The sequence below is a fragment of the Gavia stellata genome, chromosome 3 (assembly GCF_030936135.1).
Source record: "Gavia stellata isolate bGavSte3 chromosome 3, bGavSte3.hap2, whole genome shotgun sequence".
Classification (NCBI taxonomy): Eukaryota; Metazoa; Chordata; class Aves; order Gaviiformes; family Gaviidae; genus Gavia; species Gavia stellata.
The window spans coordinates 79,601,776-79,617,207 of NC_082596.1; the positions used below are offsets into that span (position 1 = coordinate 79,601,776).

Sequence of the window (15,432 nt, forward strand, 5' to 3'; positions counted from 1 at the left end):
CCTGTTCCAGTTTCACCAAAGACTCCTTCTGCCTCCTTCTTCCCTGCCCCACCAGGAAGACCCTAAAGCTGTGCCATCTCTTCCTATTCTGTGGTCTCTGCTGCTCTGCCTGTAGTCACCTGCCATAGGTAGCTGCTCGCAGACATTGAGTCTGTAAAAAGAGAGAAAAGTGCAAGAGTGAGGTATTATACAGACAGATAATTACAGCTGGTCCTCAGCAGTATTTTGCAGAGGCAAAAAAGACAGGATTATATGCACTCTAGCCGTGTTGCCAGCCACTGTAGTACAAGCCCAGTCCCACCTCGAAGCCATTTGGCTGTGAATAATGATTTCAATCTGACATAACCTGCCAAGATTGTTTAAGCAAAGCACCCTGCTGACAAGACTATGCGGCTTTAGCCTGGCTCAGGCTGCAAGTGGAACAAGTTCATGGCTGCTTGCAACAGCCTTGACAAAGCCAAACACAACAGTGTTGCTCTCTGCCTTGGTGTTACACAGCAAAGCAACATCAGCAGATCATGGGCTGGAAATCAGCAGCAAGAAATAACATAGCTGCAGGGCATACTTTCATTTTTCTGGCTTCGAATGATTTTTAATGGTGTGATTTTATACTCGCATTAGCAAAGAGGGTTCCATCATTTTATTTATTTAATTTTTCTTCCACTATTTATTATATCCCACTTTAAAGAGAGAACATTTCTCTGGTTATCACATCTGAAAATAGAGCTGTGATATACATCCTGTATACAACAGAAATACACCTCAGCAGGGGGTGAGCTCTACTTTACCTTGCCCTGTGGAGCCAGAAGTTGATTTCCCTGTAGTGGATAACAGACACGAGTGAGCCTGCCCCTTTAATTTTGACCCAGGTTATTTGTCTCTCTGGAAAAAAAAATCTGAGCAAAGTTGGAGTTAAACCAGCTAGGTGAGCAAAACAGGGAAAACCTGGGAAAATGGCAAGCACTCATTCTATTCAGATCATCTGATGGGATCACCTTACCTTGTGCTCCTAATCTACCCTGAGCTGCTAGCTGCTACATACAGCTACTTGCAGTGACCGTCCCACTGACAGGGAGAGTTACAGCAGCTCACTGCTCTCTAAAGCAACATCACAGAGCACTACAAAGTACAGTGCTTGCAAATATATACAACAACATGCAAACTACCCCTTACCCCTGCATATCTTTCCCGTTGCAAACACCAGTGCCTAAAAATTACCTTCAGCTTTTTGCTCAAAGCAGTCAGAGGACATAATAATGTTTTGTCTCACCTTGTTTTACTGAAGGACATATGGTTTTCACTTGTGGTTAGCCACCCATCTGAGGCATCTTGGCAACTTTCTTAATTTTCTAAGGATTCTGGAAAAAAAGAAGGAACCTTAAAGAAATCTTCAATGATCTCTAAGCTCAGCACCTGGAAGAAAAACTGAAAAACAATTCAATAGTGCAATTGGAATGATTTCCAATACCCTTAAGAAATAACATTATCATAGCTTTGCTGAAGTTCATGGCAAACTACCAGCCCAGATGCAAAATTTCCTCACCAGCTCTTAATATAGCAGTGGCGGGAAGGGAAGGAAATGTATTGCCACAGGTGCCACCATCTGCTCCACAGTCTGAAAGGGGAACTTTGTTTTGGAGCTTTATTAGCCCATTGCACTTCCCGCTTTCTGAAATTAAGTATTCTGTTATTTGCTGGACTTTGATATACCTCAGTGCCAAGGATGAGAAACAGGCAACTACAGTCCTAAATAACAAGCTTAGTATGCCTGTGGATGTGGCCAAAATGAGTGACAACAAGGCCCTCCGATGGGCTGGAGCTGAAGTTAGGGGTGTAGTCACCTCTACCACGTTGTCAATCAATTCCCCAATTTCCATTAAGTTCAACTTCTGGTCAGTCCTCTAGCCCTGAAGCCTCACTAATCCAGCACAGGAATCCTTCAGCTCCTCCCCCACGGGCCTCCTCTGAAGAAGGCAAAGTCAAAAAACCCCTCCAAGAGCTAGCAGCAGAGTTCCTCAGAGCCAGAGGTTGCAGCTGACTAACGTCAGTGCAGCTGATGAAGGAGAACTTCTCCTCACACTAGTACAGCTGGCACTGTGCAGAGGCAAGTGCACAGTCTTTTGTAATCTAGCATAAATCGTAGATGCTATCCTGCCTGCAGGCAAGAAGATCTTAGGCATTTTTTATACTGACTGAGTGCACATTATTTTATAGGAATATTGGCACTGCTATGCACGTGTGTGCGCCTGGTGGGGGAGCGCTTTTCTTTGTCCTTGCTGACTATGGCCTGCACACTGAATGCTCATTCCTGTTTGGAGTTTAGGAGTCAAAGAAGCTGAGAAAAATTATGAAGATGAAATACTGACTATCCATTTTAGACACCGCATTAAAAAAACCCCAATAAATGCTAACTTGACAGAGAAGAATGCAGAAAATGAAACAGAGTCAAAGAGTCATCAAGTTGATTAAAATTTGTTGCCATAAAGATTAAACTGAAAACCCATAAAAGAACTCCAACCCAATGTGTAAAAAAAAGTAAGCAAACAAAGAAGAACTAAAAGTTAAGTCTGTGTAATATTAAACTGATTAAAGATATCACATGCTTCCAAAATCACATGCCAGAGAGCAGAAATCAGGACCTGGAATTCAACTTCCAAGAAAGCAAAGGATCCAGTGGTTCATGTTAAAGCTGTGTTTTAGTATTTTCTTTGATATAAAGAACCTCAATCTTCTTATAAAGAGGAGATTATCAGTGAAGGACAGGATACATGTTCTTGTTCTTCAGGATTCCGATCTCCACCATGTTCTGTTGTCCCATCTACCTTCAGTCCCTGAGGTTTTCCTCTGGGATGCCTCTTTCACTTTCGCCCATACAACTTTCTTCACTCAGGCATCAAGGATTCCTTGCATGCAGGCCATGAGCCTTCCTCAGTATGACACTTTCTCAGTGATCAAAATCGCACTCAGTCTACAAAAGGTGAGATTAGGGCTCTTCTAGTTTCTCCCTTCCATTTCGTCCATGTACTATGTGGTTGCCCCCAATAGGGTCTCAGTTCCATATCCCCAGGGTTACCCTCAGCCCATTGCTTCTGTCCTCCTGCGCCCCTGCATCTCGGTTGCTCTCGACATTTCCTCAGTCCACTTCCCTCCTGTATCCTCTGACAACCCCTACACAAGTGGTTCAGGCTTTCTCTCTGCTGACCGGCCAGCCAGCAGCCTAAACAATAAAAAGAACCGATGAATCCACACCACACTATTTTGCTCAGTGAGGTGAGTCTGTCTCCTCTGCGCCATCCAGCTTTTCTAGAAACGTAGAAGAACTGAATAGCACTGAGAACTTCACCGTTCTGTCAAATTTGTTTGGAATTGATCAAAGGTCTCTGAAGTTACTGGGAAGGAACTGACAAGACAGCACAACGCCCAGGGGAACAAAAACATCTGCATGAGGTTCCCTGACCAGGCCTTACACATGTCTACCCTGGTGTTTTTTCTGCAGCTAATTTACCTTCTATCAAGGCTGCTAAGTTTGGTAGAACTGAACATTACAAACCTGAGTTTGTAGTGTCTAACCTATACACCTGTATGTCAGTGTTCTCTAGACACAAAGGATATTCTCAAATGCGAGTTTTGAGAATGTGTGTGTGTGGTTTTTAGTAAAGTAAATGTTAACACTGGAAAAATTCTGAGTTTTCCATCTTAGATGCCATATTTCTACAAAAACAAATACATAATGAAATGCAATACCTGTCCTACAGCAAGCCACTCTGAATTCTCCAAGGACAATGAATTTTTACAAAATACTCCTCAGTTTCACAGGCTTCCCCTATCTCAGGAGAAATTTGGCAAAGCTTAGCCAAATTCCCTGAGATATGTGTTCATTCACATAAAGAAACAAGCTGGAATGGTTTGCCAGCCAAGATACTACCTTCTGAGAAACCAAGGCTCTTTTATTTAAAATCCATGTGAGACAAGAGTTGTAAGGAGTTCAGTTTCATCATCTGTCTGTTCTCATAGCAACCCTGATAAACTGGCCATGAATCCATAGCTGGGAATTGAATTCACACTTTACAGACTATATCTCTGAAGCACATACCCACATTGCTTTCTTCAGGGAAGGTTTGTGCGTTGTTATCCTCCCGCTACCCCAGAGCTGCACAGGCTCATGGATCAGATGTGCCTTCACCAGTGAATGGAGGTGTCTGCAATTCTCCCACGTGAAAATGTTTCTCCTCTATACGCTGAGTCCAGAACCATGTCAGGACTCACGGGAAGCACAGAAGTCACTGTCTGTCCCTTCCAGACCTGAAGAGGCTTTCCCTACACTGGCTAGACCCACTAAGAACAGGCTCATCTCTCCTGTAATCAAACAGCAAGGAGACGGGAACACGATGTGCAGTGCCTAAACCAGAGAACAGCACTAATCGCTGACCGAGGGCATAAGCCAAGGAGCAAGGGAAGCTTTTGAACTTTTACCTCAGAGGTCTGCATGAAATCTTTTTGAAAGACAGGCGAGTTTCTTTAATATCAACTCAGTGTGGTGCAGGGAGAACTATTTTCTCACAGGAGATACACGGTGCATTGCAGGAGGAAGGGGAAGAAGTGACTTGAAGAAGGATTCCAGGTGGATGGATGGCTGAAGAACTGCTGAGGGTGTGGGACCTGAGGTGGGACCCACCTGGTGGGAGACTCTGAAGCAGAGGCACTATGGAGTTCAAAGACATGCATGTGGCTGCAGCTCCATCACAGACCACTTAGGGCTGGCCTGACGTGTGCCCCCAGCTGGGAGGGAGCCAGAGGGAAGGTGACTGCATGAGGGAACTGCCAGGCATGGCTGGCAGAGGTGACTGCGAAAAGGAAAATATTGTGGGGCAATGGAAACAACTGAGGAGCTGCACCTTGAAGGATAATAGTCTGTGAAAGCTGAAGGGACTCCCTGGGCTCACAAGTATTTCGCTGAGGGGAAATTGGGCTGTGTTCAGTACAATATTTTAGCTGCGTCTGTTCCCTCAGCATCACAGATGCAGGCAAGACCTCACCACGTGATTACTGTGAGTTACACTGAGGGGGAACAAAGGAGCAGAAATAGAGTGATGTTCCCCTAGTCACTAGGGACAGGCCATGCCTTACTAATCCTGATACCTAATTAAATCACAGTAGAGAGAAACCTGATGATACTGGAAGGATTTTTGGAGATGAGGAGGTAATGTTGTCATCCAGGTTGGTTTAGATTCAACTCTGAATGAGGGGCGGGATGTAGGGCAACGGCCTGAGACAATGAGAGATGACAGAGGATTTGCATCGAGCTGATTGCAAAATGATGCGATGCACTTTTCTGACAAAAAGAAAGAAGCAGCATCAGAAACTCAGCTCATGCTGAGGCTTCTGATGAAGATAATGTGAGGGAGAAAGGAGTGGAGGACACCAGTGCTTGGTGAAATAGATGTTACTAAATGTCAGACAATCCTGATGTGGAGCAAGAGGCCATTGCAGCTGCATCCAGATGCCTGCAAGTGTTTCCGAATCAAAAAGGAGGCTTACAAAGGGAGGAAACACAGGCATGCATCTGAGGACAAGAGTAAAGGAACAACACACCCCACAGACAGGCTAAGGCAGTAGCATCACTTACTGCTATCAAGTGACACAGAACTAGTAGTAAAAGTATTTGTAAATACATCAAAAATGGGAGAAGGGCAAAAGGAAAGTGCTGGCTATTAGCAGGAAGGAGAACGAATACCAGAAAGTCTGGTAAAGACTGAAGTGTCCAGAGCCATTTGCTTCAATCTTCACAAAAGTTAATTTTAACTATATTCTGAATGAAATTAATTTTATAGTGGAAACAGGAGTACAGGTGTACGAAGGGGGAAGAAAAAAGTAAAACAGTATAACTAGATGTGGGCAGGTTTGAAATTCACCTCTGGGAGTTTAAGCACCTCTGTGAGCCATGATTTCTCTGACTGCATGGGCAGACGTGCAACATCCCCAGGGAATGGAGGAGGACACAGAGGCCAGTCTTTCCATGGAGGAAAGGAAGACACTGGTAGCACTCTTAGGCTACCAGTGATGTCTGAAAGATATGAAAACAGATTATCCAGAAGTCAGTTGATAGACATGGAGCAGATAGTAAGATGCTAAAGGAAATAACAAGGCAGCAGCCAACAAGAAACTCCTGCCCTCCTGAGCTCTCCCCCTACTAGACCAGTCTGGAAATGGAAGGAGAAGAGGGATTGAAAGTCTTCACTCATATTTTCTTCCTATGCTCTGTGTATGTCTGATGGTAGTCTCCTATTCCTACTTCGTTGTTTTTTCTCTTCTGAGTTTTCCTGCACTTCACAGTCTCTTTGTGTCCTACTCTCTTCCCACTTGTTCAGGTCCTTCTTCTCTGGTCCTGCATGTTCCTTTAGTCCCTCACTTCAGTTACAGTTCCCAACTTTTTGCAGCCCCCTTTCAGTCTGCATACATTTCTTCCCATTGTCCTTCCCCTTCCGTCTTTCTAGCTCTGTTTTTATGAATTCTGAATAGGATATTCTGTTTCCAAGAAAACGTCCCAGCCTTCCAAACCAGAACTGTATTTACCTCAAAGCTGAAAATCTCAGAGCTGAAAATCTCACATCTCCACAACTCTAAACATGGATTTTAGGAGAGCATTTCTCAAGCATGGGCAGAGTTTCAATGATTTTTTTATCACATTGACATTAATATAAAAAAGTAAAACTTTCAGATTCTAGAAAATTTCCCACGAGATTCTAATAATTTTAAGATACGCAAGGTCAAATTTAAAAATCTTTTTTACATTTATAGCTTTCAGCATTTCAAAAGCCATTTCTAAGCATCTACTTAGAAAATAATTGCAAATAAGTAGTGTTACTGCAAAAGAGTTTTACAAAATATTTTGATGGTTTTAAGAGCATTTTAATCAATATAGTCTGTATCATTTTCTGATTTTCCTACAACAATTGATTTATTTTATGGGCATTTATTTATGCTAAAGATATTTATTCAGCCAGTTGATCATATCCTTTCTTCCTTCCTCAATATAAGGTTTATCTTGAGGATTGATATCTTCTCTTTTGCGGTGTACAAACCCATGCGTCTGTCCAGGGTAAATTTTAACTTCATAATCAACTTTACAGTTTTGTTTAAGCTTCTGCTCCAGTAGGGTGACCTATAACACAGAATGTTCCATGTTGGCTGAGTACAGAGTTAAAACATTATGTATTTACAGTCCTCAAATTGTCCTGGTTTTTTACTGTTCTGGGAGACAGACACAGTGTGTCCTTGCCATCGTTTTCTCTTCCACTAATTTTATACCCAAATGCATTTCTGTTACTACACTTTCTTTATTTAACTAGACCTTTTTCTCCAGTAAAATAACAGCATGTGACTGTATGAAACTGCAAAAAGTATATGAGTTACTGTAATACTACCTGTAAAGGTAAAAACACCTATTGCTCAGTGTCATGAGAAGGTTAGCATGTAGTGATCACCGTACAAGTTACTGCTGATAGACCTCACACACAAAAAAAATGGGGCAAGATTTTGTATTAATTTGACATTGAGGGAGGAATGGCACAGATACAAAACCAGCAGTTCAAAGCTACTGACACCTTTGGTGGGAAAATTAAAGCCAACACCACTCAATGAAAGTGTGTCTTCCTCTCTCATCCCCTTGGTAGATATTTCTCCAGTCATTCTCCACCCATGCTCCCCAGGAAGGCTGTTGACAGAGTGTCAGGAAGGAGAAGCTCTGCAGGACAGTGGGAGAAGGAAAAGGATAGTCACAGGATTTTTTAATTTTCCTGCAACTAGTGATTCCACTGGTACAGGTGGGGACTTTCTGCTGATTTTATGTACAATCAGTATAATTAAAGGAGGGTCTTCTAGCTTAAACTTGACAGAAGTCTTTCTTTGGATTCTTGCCCTTTTCCTCCTAGGAACTCTCATATATATATCATCCATATTTTGCAACAGAAACAGAAAACATTTTTTAGTGTCACGGTAAAACTTTTTTATTTGGAGATAAACAATGTAAATTTGTGTAGAATTACTGTAAGAGTTAGTGAAAGAGGAAGAAAAATGTAAATTAGTTTTCTACTTTCTCTTAATTAAATATCAAACTACAAAACAATCATGAAAAGCATTAAAAAGACAAATATCTCTGAGGGGAAACTCACCTGCTCCAATGGGATGTAGTCATCCTTTTCAGCAAAAATGAAGAAGGTGGGATGAAGCAAACTGTATCTGTCCTCAAAGAAGCTGATCACTCCTAGGGAAGAAGGAGAGGTGTACACAGCGAGTCATGCTACTTAAAGTGGTTAAATCCCTACCAAAGCTAAACAGTCAAAATAAAAAACATTCTGATCAGTTAGAGGTGATCACTTTGCAATGAAATTAAACACGCTTTGCTTAAAAGTCCCTTTTGTTGTGAGAACTTCCTGTGATTTTGGGGTAGAAAGACCAGCTCTGCCTGAAAAAGTCAGGGAAGAATTTTTCCATTTGCCCCATTCTTGTGGTTTTCTTTGGGCATCTGCTTCTGACCACTGTCAGAGACAGGGTCCTGTGAAAGACGGACACTTGAGAGCTGCTCACCTCTAGCCTGGCGTGTGTGCTGGTTTTGGCTGGGATAGAGTTAATTTTCTTCATAGTAGCTTGTATGGGTCTATGTTTTGGATTTGTGCTGGAAACAGTGTTGATAGCACAGGGATGTTTTAGTTACTGCTGAGCAGTGCTCACACAGAGTCAAGGACTTTTCTGCTTCTCACACCGCCCCACCAGCGAGTAGGCTGGGGGTGCACAAGAAGTTGGAGGGGACACAGCCGGGACAGCTGACCCCAACTGACCACAGGGATATTCCATACCATATGATGTCATGCTCAGCAATAAAAGCTGGGGGAAGAAGAAGGAAAGAGGGGGACTTTCAGAGTGATGGCGTTTGTCTTCCCAAGTAACCGTTACGTGTGATGAAGCCCTGCTTTCCTGGGGGTGGCTGAACACCTGCCTGCCGATGGGAAGTAGTGAATGAATCCCTTATTTTGCTTTGCTTGCATTTGCGGCTTTTGCTTTACCTACTAAACTGTCTATCTCAACCCACAAGTTTTCTCACTTCTATCCTTCCAATTCTCTCCCCCATCCCACCAGGGGGGAGCGAGCAAGCGGCTCTGTGGTGCATAGCTGCCAGTTGAGGTTAAACCACAACAGCATGGCCATTTCTAAGATTGTAAATATTACAATAATTGTAAATATTCATCAGTCCAGATACACAGTTAGGATTTCAGTGTACATATATTTATACTGACATAAATTCATAAAAAATTGATATTGTAATTTTGACTATACAAATATATTTAAATTTAAGTAACAGCAAAACTAACTAGCCACCATACTGGCCACTCTTTTCATTATTGAAATTATTACAACAGAAAAGTAAAAAATTAGCAAGTAGCATTGTTGAATTGACTCAGCTGATCAGCAAATCAGTGCAGCAGAATAGTCCCCATAAACTTTCTGGAAAAATACCTTCAACTTCCTTTCACCTCAGATGAATATAAATTGCTCTGGGTTATATAGAAGTAGAGAGGTTTATAACAAAAATATGAAAGGTAGCATAAATGCATTAAGAATGGAAGTGTGAGAGTGCAAGGGTTAAAGCAGAGAGTTAAAAAATGGTTCATATTAGTAACAAGAGGCCACTACCAGAAGTAACATTGAGGAATAAGGTGTTCATGTCATGACCTGAAGGTCTGCAGCCTGCGCAGCCCCCAGCCCAGATGACTCATTGGCAAAAGACCCTGCACTCTAACGGAGGGACAGTTAAAAAGTTGCAGCTTATCACTACTGCCACGTCCTTCCCCGCTAGCCCAACAGGGGAATAGAGTACAGATGTGTGTGTCAAACAGGTTTTCCAAACAATGAAAACCAGACAGTGGGCAGCAACCTGTCCTAAGACTTATGCAGAATGAGGTAAGCAAGACACTGTGGCGAAGATCCACCTCATAGTAACTGCTGGCTCCTAAAAGATATAAAAGATGTGCCCAGAAACCATTTTGTCATCACCAGCCAAGGGGACCCTGAGCCATAGCGAGGCCCTGGCATTTGGTGTCCCTTGTACACTATGTTGCACAGAAGATATCCTGGCCATGCCACTTGAATACATAGATCTTGCTGGTTATGATTAAGTGCAAAGATGTGAGTGTGCAAAATCAAATTGTTTAAAGAATTTGTATAATAAAAATCACCTTCTTCCATAAGATGTCACACGGAGCTTTGTTACAGTAATACTCCTACAGAAAAAGTTCCTGCACCAGTCATGTCTGCTCAGAATGTAATAGGTGTTTGAGACTTACCATAGAGGGACACCCCTGTCTTTAAATGAGGATTTTTCAGCATCAGATGTTGTACTGCTGCTCCACCCCAGCAAAACCCAATGACACCAATCTTCTTTGCACCACATTGTTCACTTAGATACTTCAGGATGACATCAACTTCTCTGAGACATGTAAATGAAAGTGAATTAAGGCTCTAGCTCTATTCCCCTGGCCTCCAAAGTAGCTGCTGCTCAGAGACTGGCTGGGCATCAGTCTGCTTGTGGGAGGTGGTGAGTGACTGTCTTTGCATCACTCCTGTTTTTTCTTTTTCCTTCACTTATCAAACTGTCTTTATCTCAACCCATGAGTTTTCTTGCTTTTGTTCCTCCTATTCTCTCCCCTGTCCCTCCTGGGGGGAGTGAGTGAGCGGTGGTATAGGTGCTTGGCTGCTGGCTGGGGTCAACCCACAACACTAATTTTCTATTATTCATTTCTAATATACAAGAAAAACTCCAGGGGAGAAGACAAAGGAGAAAATCAGTCTTCCTAGGTCACTGTTACTAGAACCTAAGGTGATTTTATAAACAGCAATCCAATTAATTTCACAAATGGCAATAGTTGTCTTACAGGCTAACACAAATAGAAGTTTAAGAGACACACAGCCAGTCAAGAGCACCCCATTATCACAAATGTGACTGTAAGTAAACCATCTCTCATTGGGGAGACAAACATTTTATGAAATTGTGGAAGTAAATTTGAAATTGTTGCTTCAAAATCAGCAGTAACATTATGCAATTGATTTACATGTCAGATAAAAATGGAAAAATATAGCTAGAAGAATGGGAAAGTAGTATGCTTTGAACTAGTTGGGATCTGATGGGGAGTAGGACCAACATTGCCTAGTTAAATAGTGTTTGGTGACTACATTTGTACCCTATCTGAAATCCATGGAAGTTGTGCCTGCCTGCAGGAACTGTACCAAACTGAAGCGGAAGGAGCGAGCTGCATTTTCTAGCCTTTGATGGTGGTCTTTTCTTTTGAATCATTCATCTCACTTCTACTCTCTGCACAGGTAAACAGTGGGTGCTTTTATTCTTGTCCAAAGTTCTATTTTTCTCCAAAAAGCACCCCTCACATAACCATGAGCTTGACCTACGAGCTGCATGAAGTTTCTGTTTGTGGACATCCAGCTGTATTTGACCTGTTAATAATTTAGGATCTAATCCTGCATCTTTACTGAGGCAAAAATTCCTATGAAAGAAGGATGTCCACTTGCTGGACAAGGAACAACGGTTGTACTTGTCTATTTTGCCGGCATTTCGGGTTTTCAGCCAGTCATTGAAAGACGCCCAGTCATTAGAAGGTTTCCAAGCTTCTTGTCCCACAAAAAAATCTGGGCAGATGGCTCTGCAAGAAAAATGAAAACACTTTATGCCCATGAAATAATATTGCGAAAGGATTAAAGGGAAGTCCATGTGCGCTATACAACAAATTCGTTTTATTGAATACGCATAGAATTTAATCTACATCAAAGCACTATACAAGCAACCCTCATTATTTTTCTATGTCTAATAAGGAGACTTATCATAACTTTCAGATACATTTTACCCTGTTAAAATTAATTAATTAATTGATTTGACAAATTGTTAACTGCAATTGAAAATCCTTAGTGTTTTCCTACAGAATTAAAAAAAAACACAACTACAGTTTACACGATACATACATTTGGGCTAGCAGGAATGCTACCCAGTAATACAGGAAAGAGGATACCCAATATGCTTTTCACATGTTTGAGAACGTGTTTCTTTCTTTGGCACAAGCCGGTACGCTTTACCTTCATGGAATGACTTTCAGCTTCTCTGGAATTTTTACCGCAGCAGCGAAGTTGCACAGATGCTGTGTCAGGAGGGAGGAAGCAGGCTGCTTCGGGCTCATGGAGGATGAAAGATGCAAAGCAAGATTTTTCTCTGTTTTCCCTCTCTTATTCTGTCCTTGCCTACTATCTTGTTACAGTACGACTACTCAACTATGTTAGACCTCTAACACTGTTTTAACAAACAGGAAACTCTTTAGAGAAACATGTTAAGTGAAGCCTATGAAATTATTTGTGTTTGTATGGTTTATACAAAAAAGGGAAATAGTTGGCTCAGCAAACTTTGAAAACAGTAGTATTTCTCACATGTATCCATTAGCCGCAAGCATATCAGCCATGTATCTCGTGTTTGGGAGTTGCCATCCAAATATATCATGAATCACAATCACAGCTTTCTCTGTGCTGGCAGGTGGTTTGCAAACATACGCCTTGATGTGCTCAACTTGCACTTCCTGCCCACGACCTCCATAGTCAAACCTGTCTCCAATATCACACGGGCAGGGCCTCGATTCATTAGCCATGTGTGATACTAAAGAACAAAAAATATTCCATTGTGAATATCCCAGCATACCAAACTGAAAAAGATCAAAATACAGCAGTATCATAGATTATTGAACTTTTGAATCATTACAGTAATACTGTGAGCACACTGATTCCTGTTAGTTCTAAAATGCAACAGTAGTCAATAAGCCCATATGGTTGCTTTATATAAATAATAATCTTGTTAGAGTTACTTATGGTACGAACTCTTCAGTGGGGACCTGCTACGTAACTAGGGCTTCTATACCCTACAGTAATACAGTAAAAACAAAGTTAAGACCAACCAGCCAGGCAACGATCACAAATTATTTAAATAGTGATGAAGCCAGTTCTTTCACTCTTCATCGTGTGTATGTCCTTGTCAGGAATGCATAACTTTCTTTAGTACAGACTGTAAAGGCTTAATACAGGACTTAGCATTTTGAAGAAAAAAAAAAAAAACCAAAAACGACACAGCTACTGTGTAGAAAGATACAATTACACTTAGATTAAATGTGGTATTTTCCTCCAGAGACTTAAAATATTCCATAGCTGACCTTTTCAGTGTCAAGAAATTCTTCTTCTAAACCAGCTTTAGCATCAGATATTGCAGACTTTTGAAGGAGGATACTTAAGGATGGTGCCAATAAAAACATATCAGTGAAAGCCAGAGTATAAAATCACATTTATCTAATATTAAATAAGGAATGCATTCAAACCCCAAGATAGGTAAAAAGAAAACTGAACACAAGGAAAAAATCCTTAAGTTGAGCCAAATGTTTTATGAACAAAGTAACAGCAGGACTTGGTTAATTTTTTTTACAAACTATTGCTTAAATGAAAATAAACAAGTAATTCACAAAGGTCAAAAAATGCCAGCTGAATCTGACACAGATTTACATAGCTCTTTGGTCTCGAGTTAATGATTTTATGCCACTGACCTTAGGTTAACCAGCTGGGTGAACTGACTTCATATTGCTGCAAAATGACTCTAATAACATATTTGAATATGCCCAGAGTATCTCCAAATTATTAAAGAACGTGGAGAGCATTTAGATAAAGCTTTATCTAAACTCTCTATAGATAAATTGTGTGTACTAAGAAAATTTTGCTGGTACAGAAACAAGGATGATCAAACTTGACTATGCCAAACATACTCACAGAGAGAAAAGGGAAAAAGCAGGTTACTGAACAGTCCCTGAACTACAGTGACTTACATAGTGGTGGCACTGAAAGGACAGCTTTAGGAAAACAAACAAGAGAACAACCCTACAGCCAGGAGATTTGCACAGATTTCCAGGGACCAAGATGTTCTGGATTTGCAGACTTGAAAACTGAGAATATCCCAAGCAGTATTAGCAGGGCTAGGGCTGCAGATCTTGGGAGATTTCACTTTCACAGATTAATTCAAGACAAGCTGTATCTTATTTGAAAGCTGTATTAACTCTGGGCACACATTTATACTAAACCTCTACTTTTTTTTTAAATAAGCCACACCCACCCATAGGTTGTTTTTTCCCCGCATGTAGTCTCACATACAGGACTTCTAATTAAAAATAAGTCTCTCCGGAAAAAATTAATTAATAGGTGAGCATATAAGACAAAATACAGTTTAAATACATAATAGGAAAGAGTTGATAACTAATTTTCCACCCACAAACTATTTCCTTTTGATTAGACTAAAATATAACAAAACCAGCAACTGAATATTAAAGAAACATATATTTCAGAACTCCAGAAACACAAATGCAATGCTCTTACCAGTCCGTATAACCTTCAAGGCTTTAATTGCAAATATTTCACATTATCTGCTAAAATGTACAGCAAAATGTAAAACATTAAATATTTAAAGATGCACATATAGTAGCTGAGGAAAAGGGCTCCGGACACAAGCTGGCGAAGGGTAGTGTTGGTTCATATGGTTTATAAGCCATATAGACTTACAAGTTTTGTAGTGTAATCAAAATGTTCTGGTGTTTCTACATTTGCCATAGTATGCATTACATGCAAATAGTATCTTTTCCCATTTCTGAGGTGCTACTGAAACAGTCCTTAAAAACTAATCCCCCTCTCTTACATCCATCAAAGCTATATTCTTTTAGGAGGATCTATAAACCCACAGCCTTGGTGTTCCACCATCTCCACCTGCAAGCACTTGAGCATTTATTTGAAGACCAAACAATAACTTCAGTTTTCAGAAACTTGAACCTACAATCAGAAAAATATAAAGATCTTGCCATGCAGCTCTTTCACTTTCAACAGACTCTCCTGAGTCCTCCTCCTGAGAGGTCCTCCTCACCTCAGGAGGGAAACTAAAAGGTTTCTGAACCATCATCTCAAACAAATGGGGAAGAAAGTAGCCCCCTGATAGCATTTAAATGAGCATGCACTCTTTAAAAAAAGCACATAGATAAAATGAAAGTCCCCCAAAGATGCTGAGTCAGACCTCAGCATGCACTTAGTTTATATTTCTCAGGAAGAAAAGCCATAGAAGTTTAAAAAACCAAACAAAACACACACGTACCCGTAGCACAGCAAGTGTGCGAGATAGTAGAGGCAAGTCACAAGAGCTCGGCGTGGATGGTTACCACTGAATATCATCCCAAAAGAAAGTGCTAACCCATAAAATGAAAGGGGTGAGTGCGAGGATCAGGTTTCTTCAAATAAAGAGTTACATAAGTGACTGCCTTTATCTTTGTGTATTGCAGAGTCCCAAAGTTGAAAGCTGACTCTTTTTAA

At 41.0% G+C, this 15,432-nt stretch overlaps 1 protein-coding gene across 1 annotated transcript; it reads right to left on the minus strand.

Moving 5' to 3' along the window:
* Window positions 1-6,982: 6,982 nt before the first annotated feature.
* On the minus strand, window positions 6,983-15,232 carry LOC104260587 (carboxymethylenebutenolidase homolog). Its single transcript, XM_009816350.2, has 6 exons — window positions 15,218-15,232; window positions 12,481-12,703; window positions 11,601-11,708; window positions 10,341-10,483; window positions 8,172-8,263; window positions 6,983-7,162 (listed from the first exon to the last, which is right to left on the minus strand). The coding sequence occupies exons 2-6, from the start codon at window positions 12,693-12,695 to the stop codon at window positions 6,983-6,985; spliced, it is 738 nt and encodes a 245-aa protein (XP_009814652.1). The 5' UTR covers window positions 12,696-12,703; window positions 15,218-15,232.
* Between the last annotated feature and the right edge of the window lie 200 nt (window positions 15,233-15,432).

What these genes read in the sequence shown, in the direction of transcription:
- LOC104260587 (XM_009816350.2), bottom strand. Translation starts at nt 12,695, where the DNA reads ATGGCTAATGAATCGAGGCCCTGCCCGTGTGATATTGGAGACAGGTTT. An exon ending in CTTGCGGCTAATGGATACAT is followed by an intron (nt 11,709 to 12,480) that starts GTGAGAAATACT and finishes TTTTTCTTGCAG; the next exon opens with AGCCATCTGCCCAGATTTTT. An exon ending in AATGCCGGCAAAATAGACAA is followed by an intron (nt 10,484 to 11,600) that starts GTACAACCGTTG and finishes TACATGTCTCAG; the next exon opens with AGAAGTTGATGTCATCCTGA.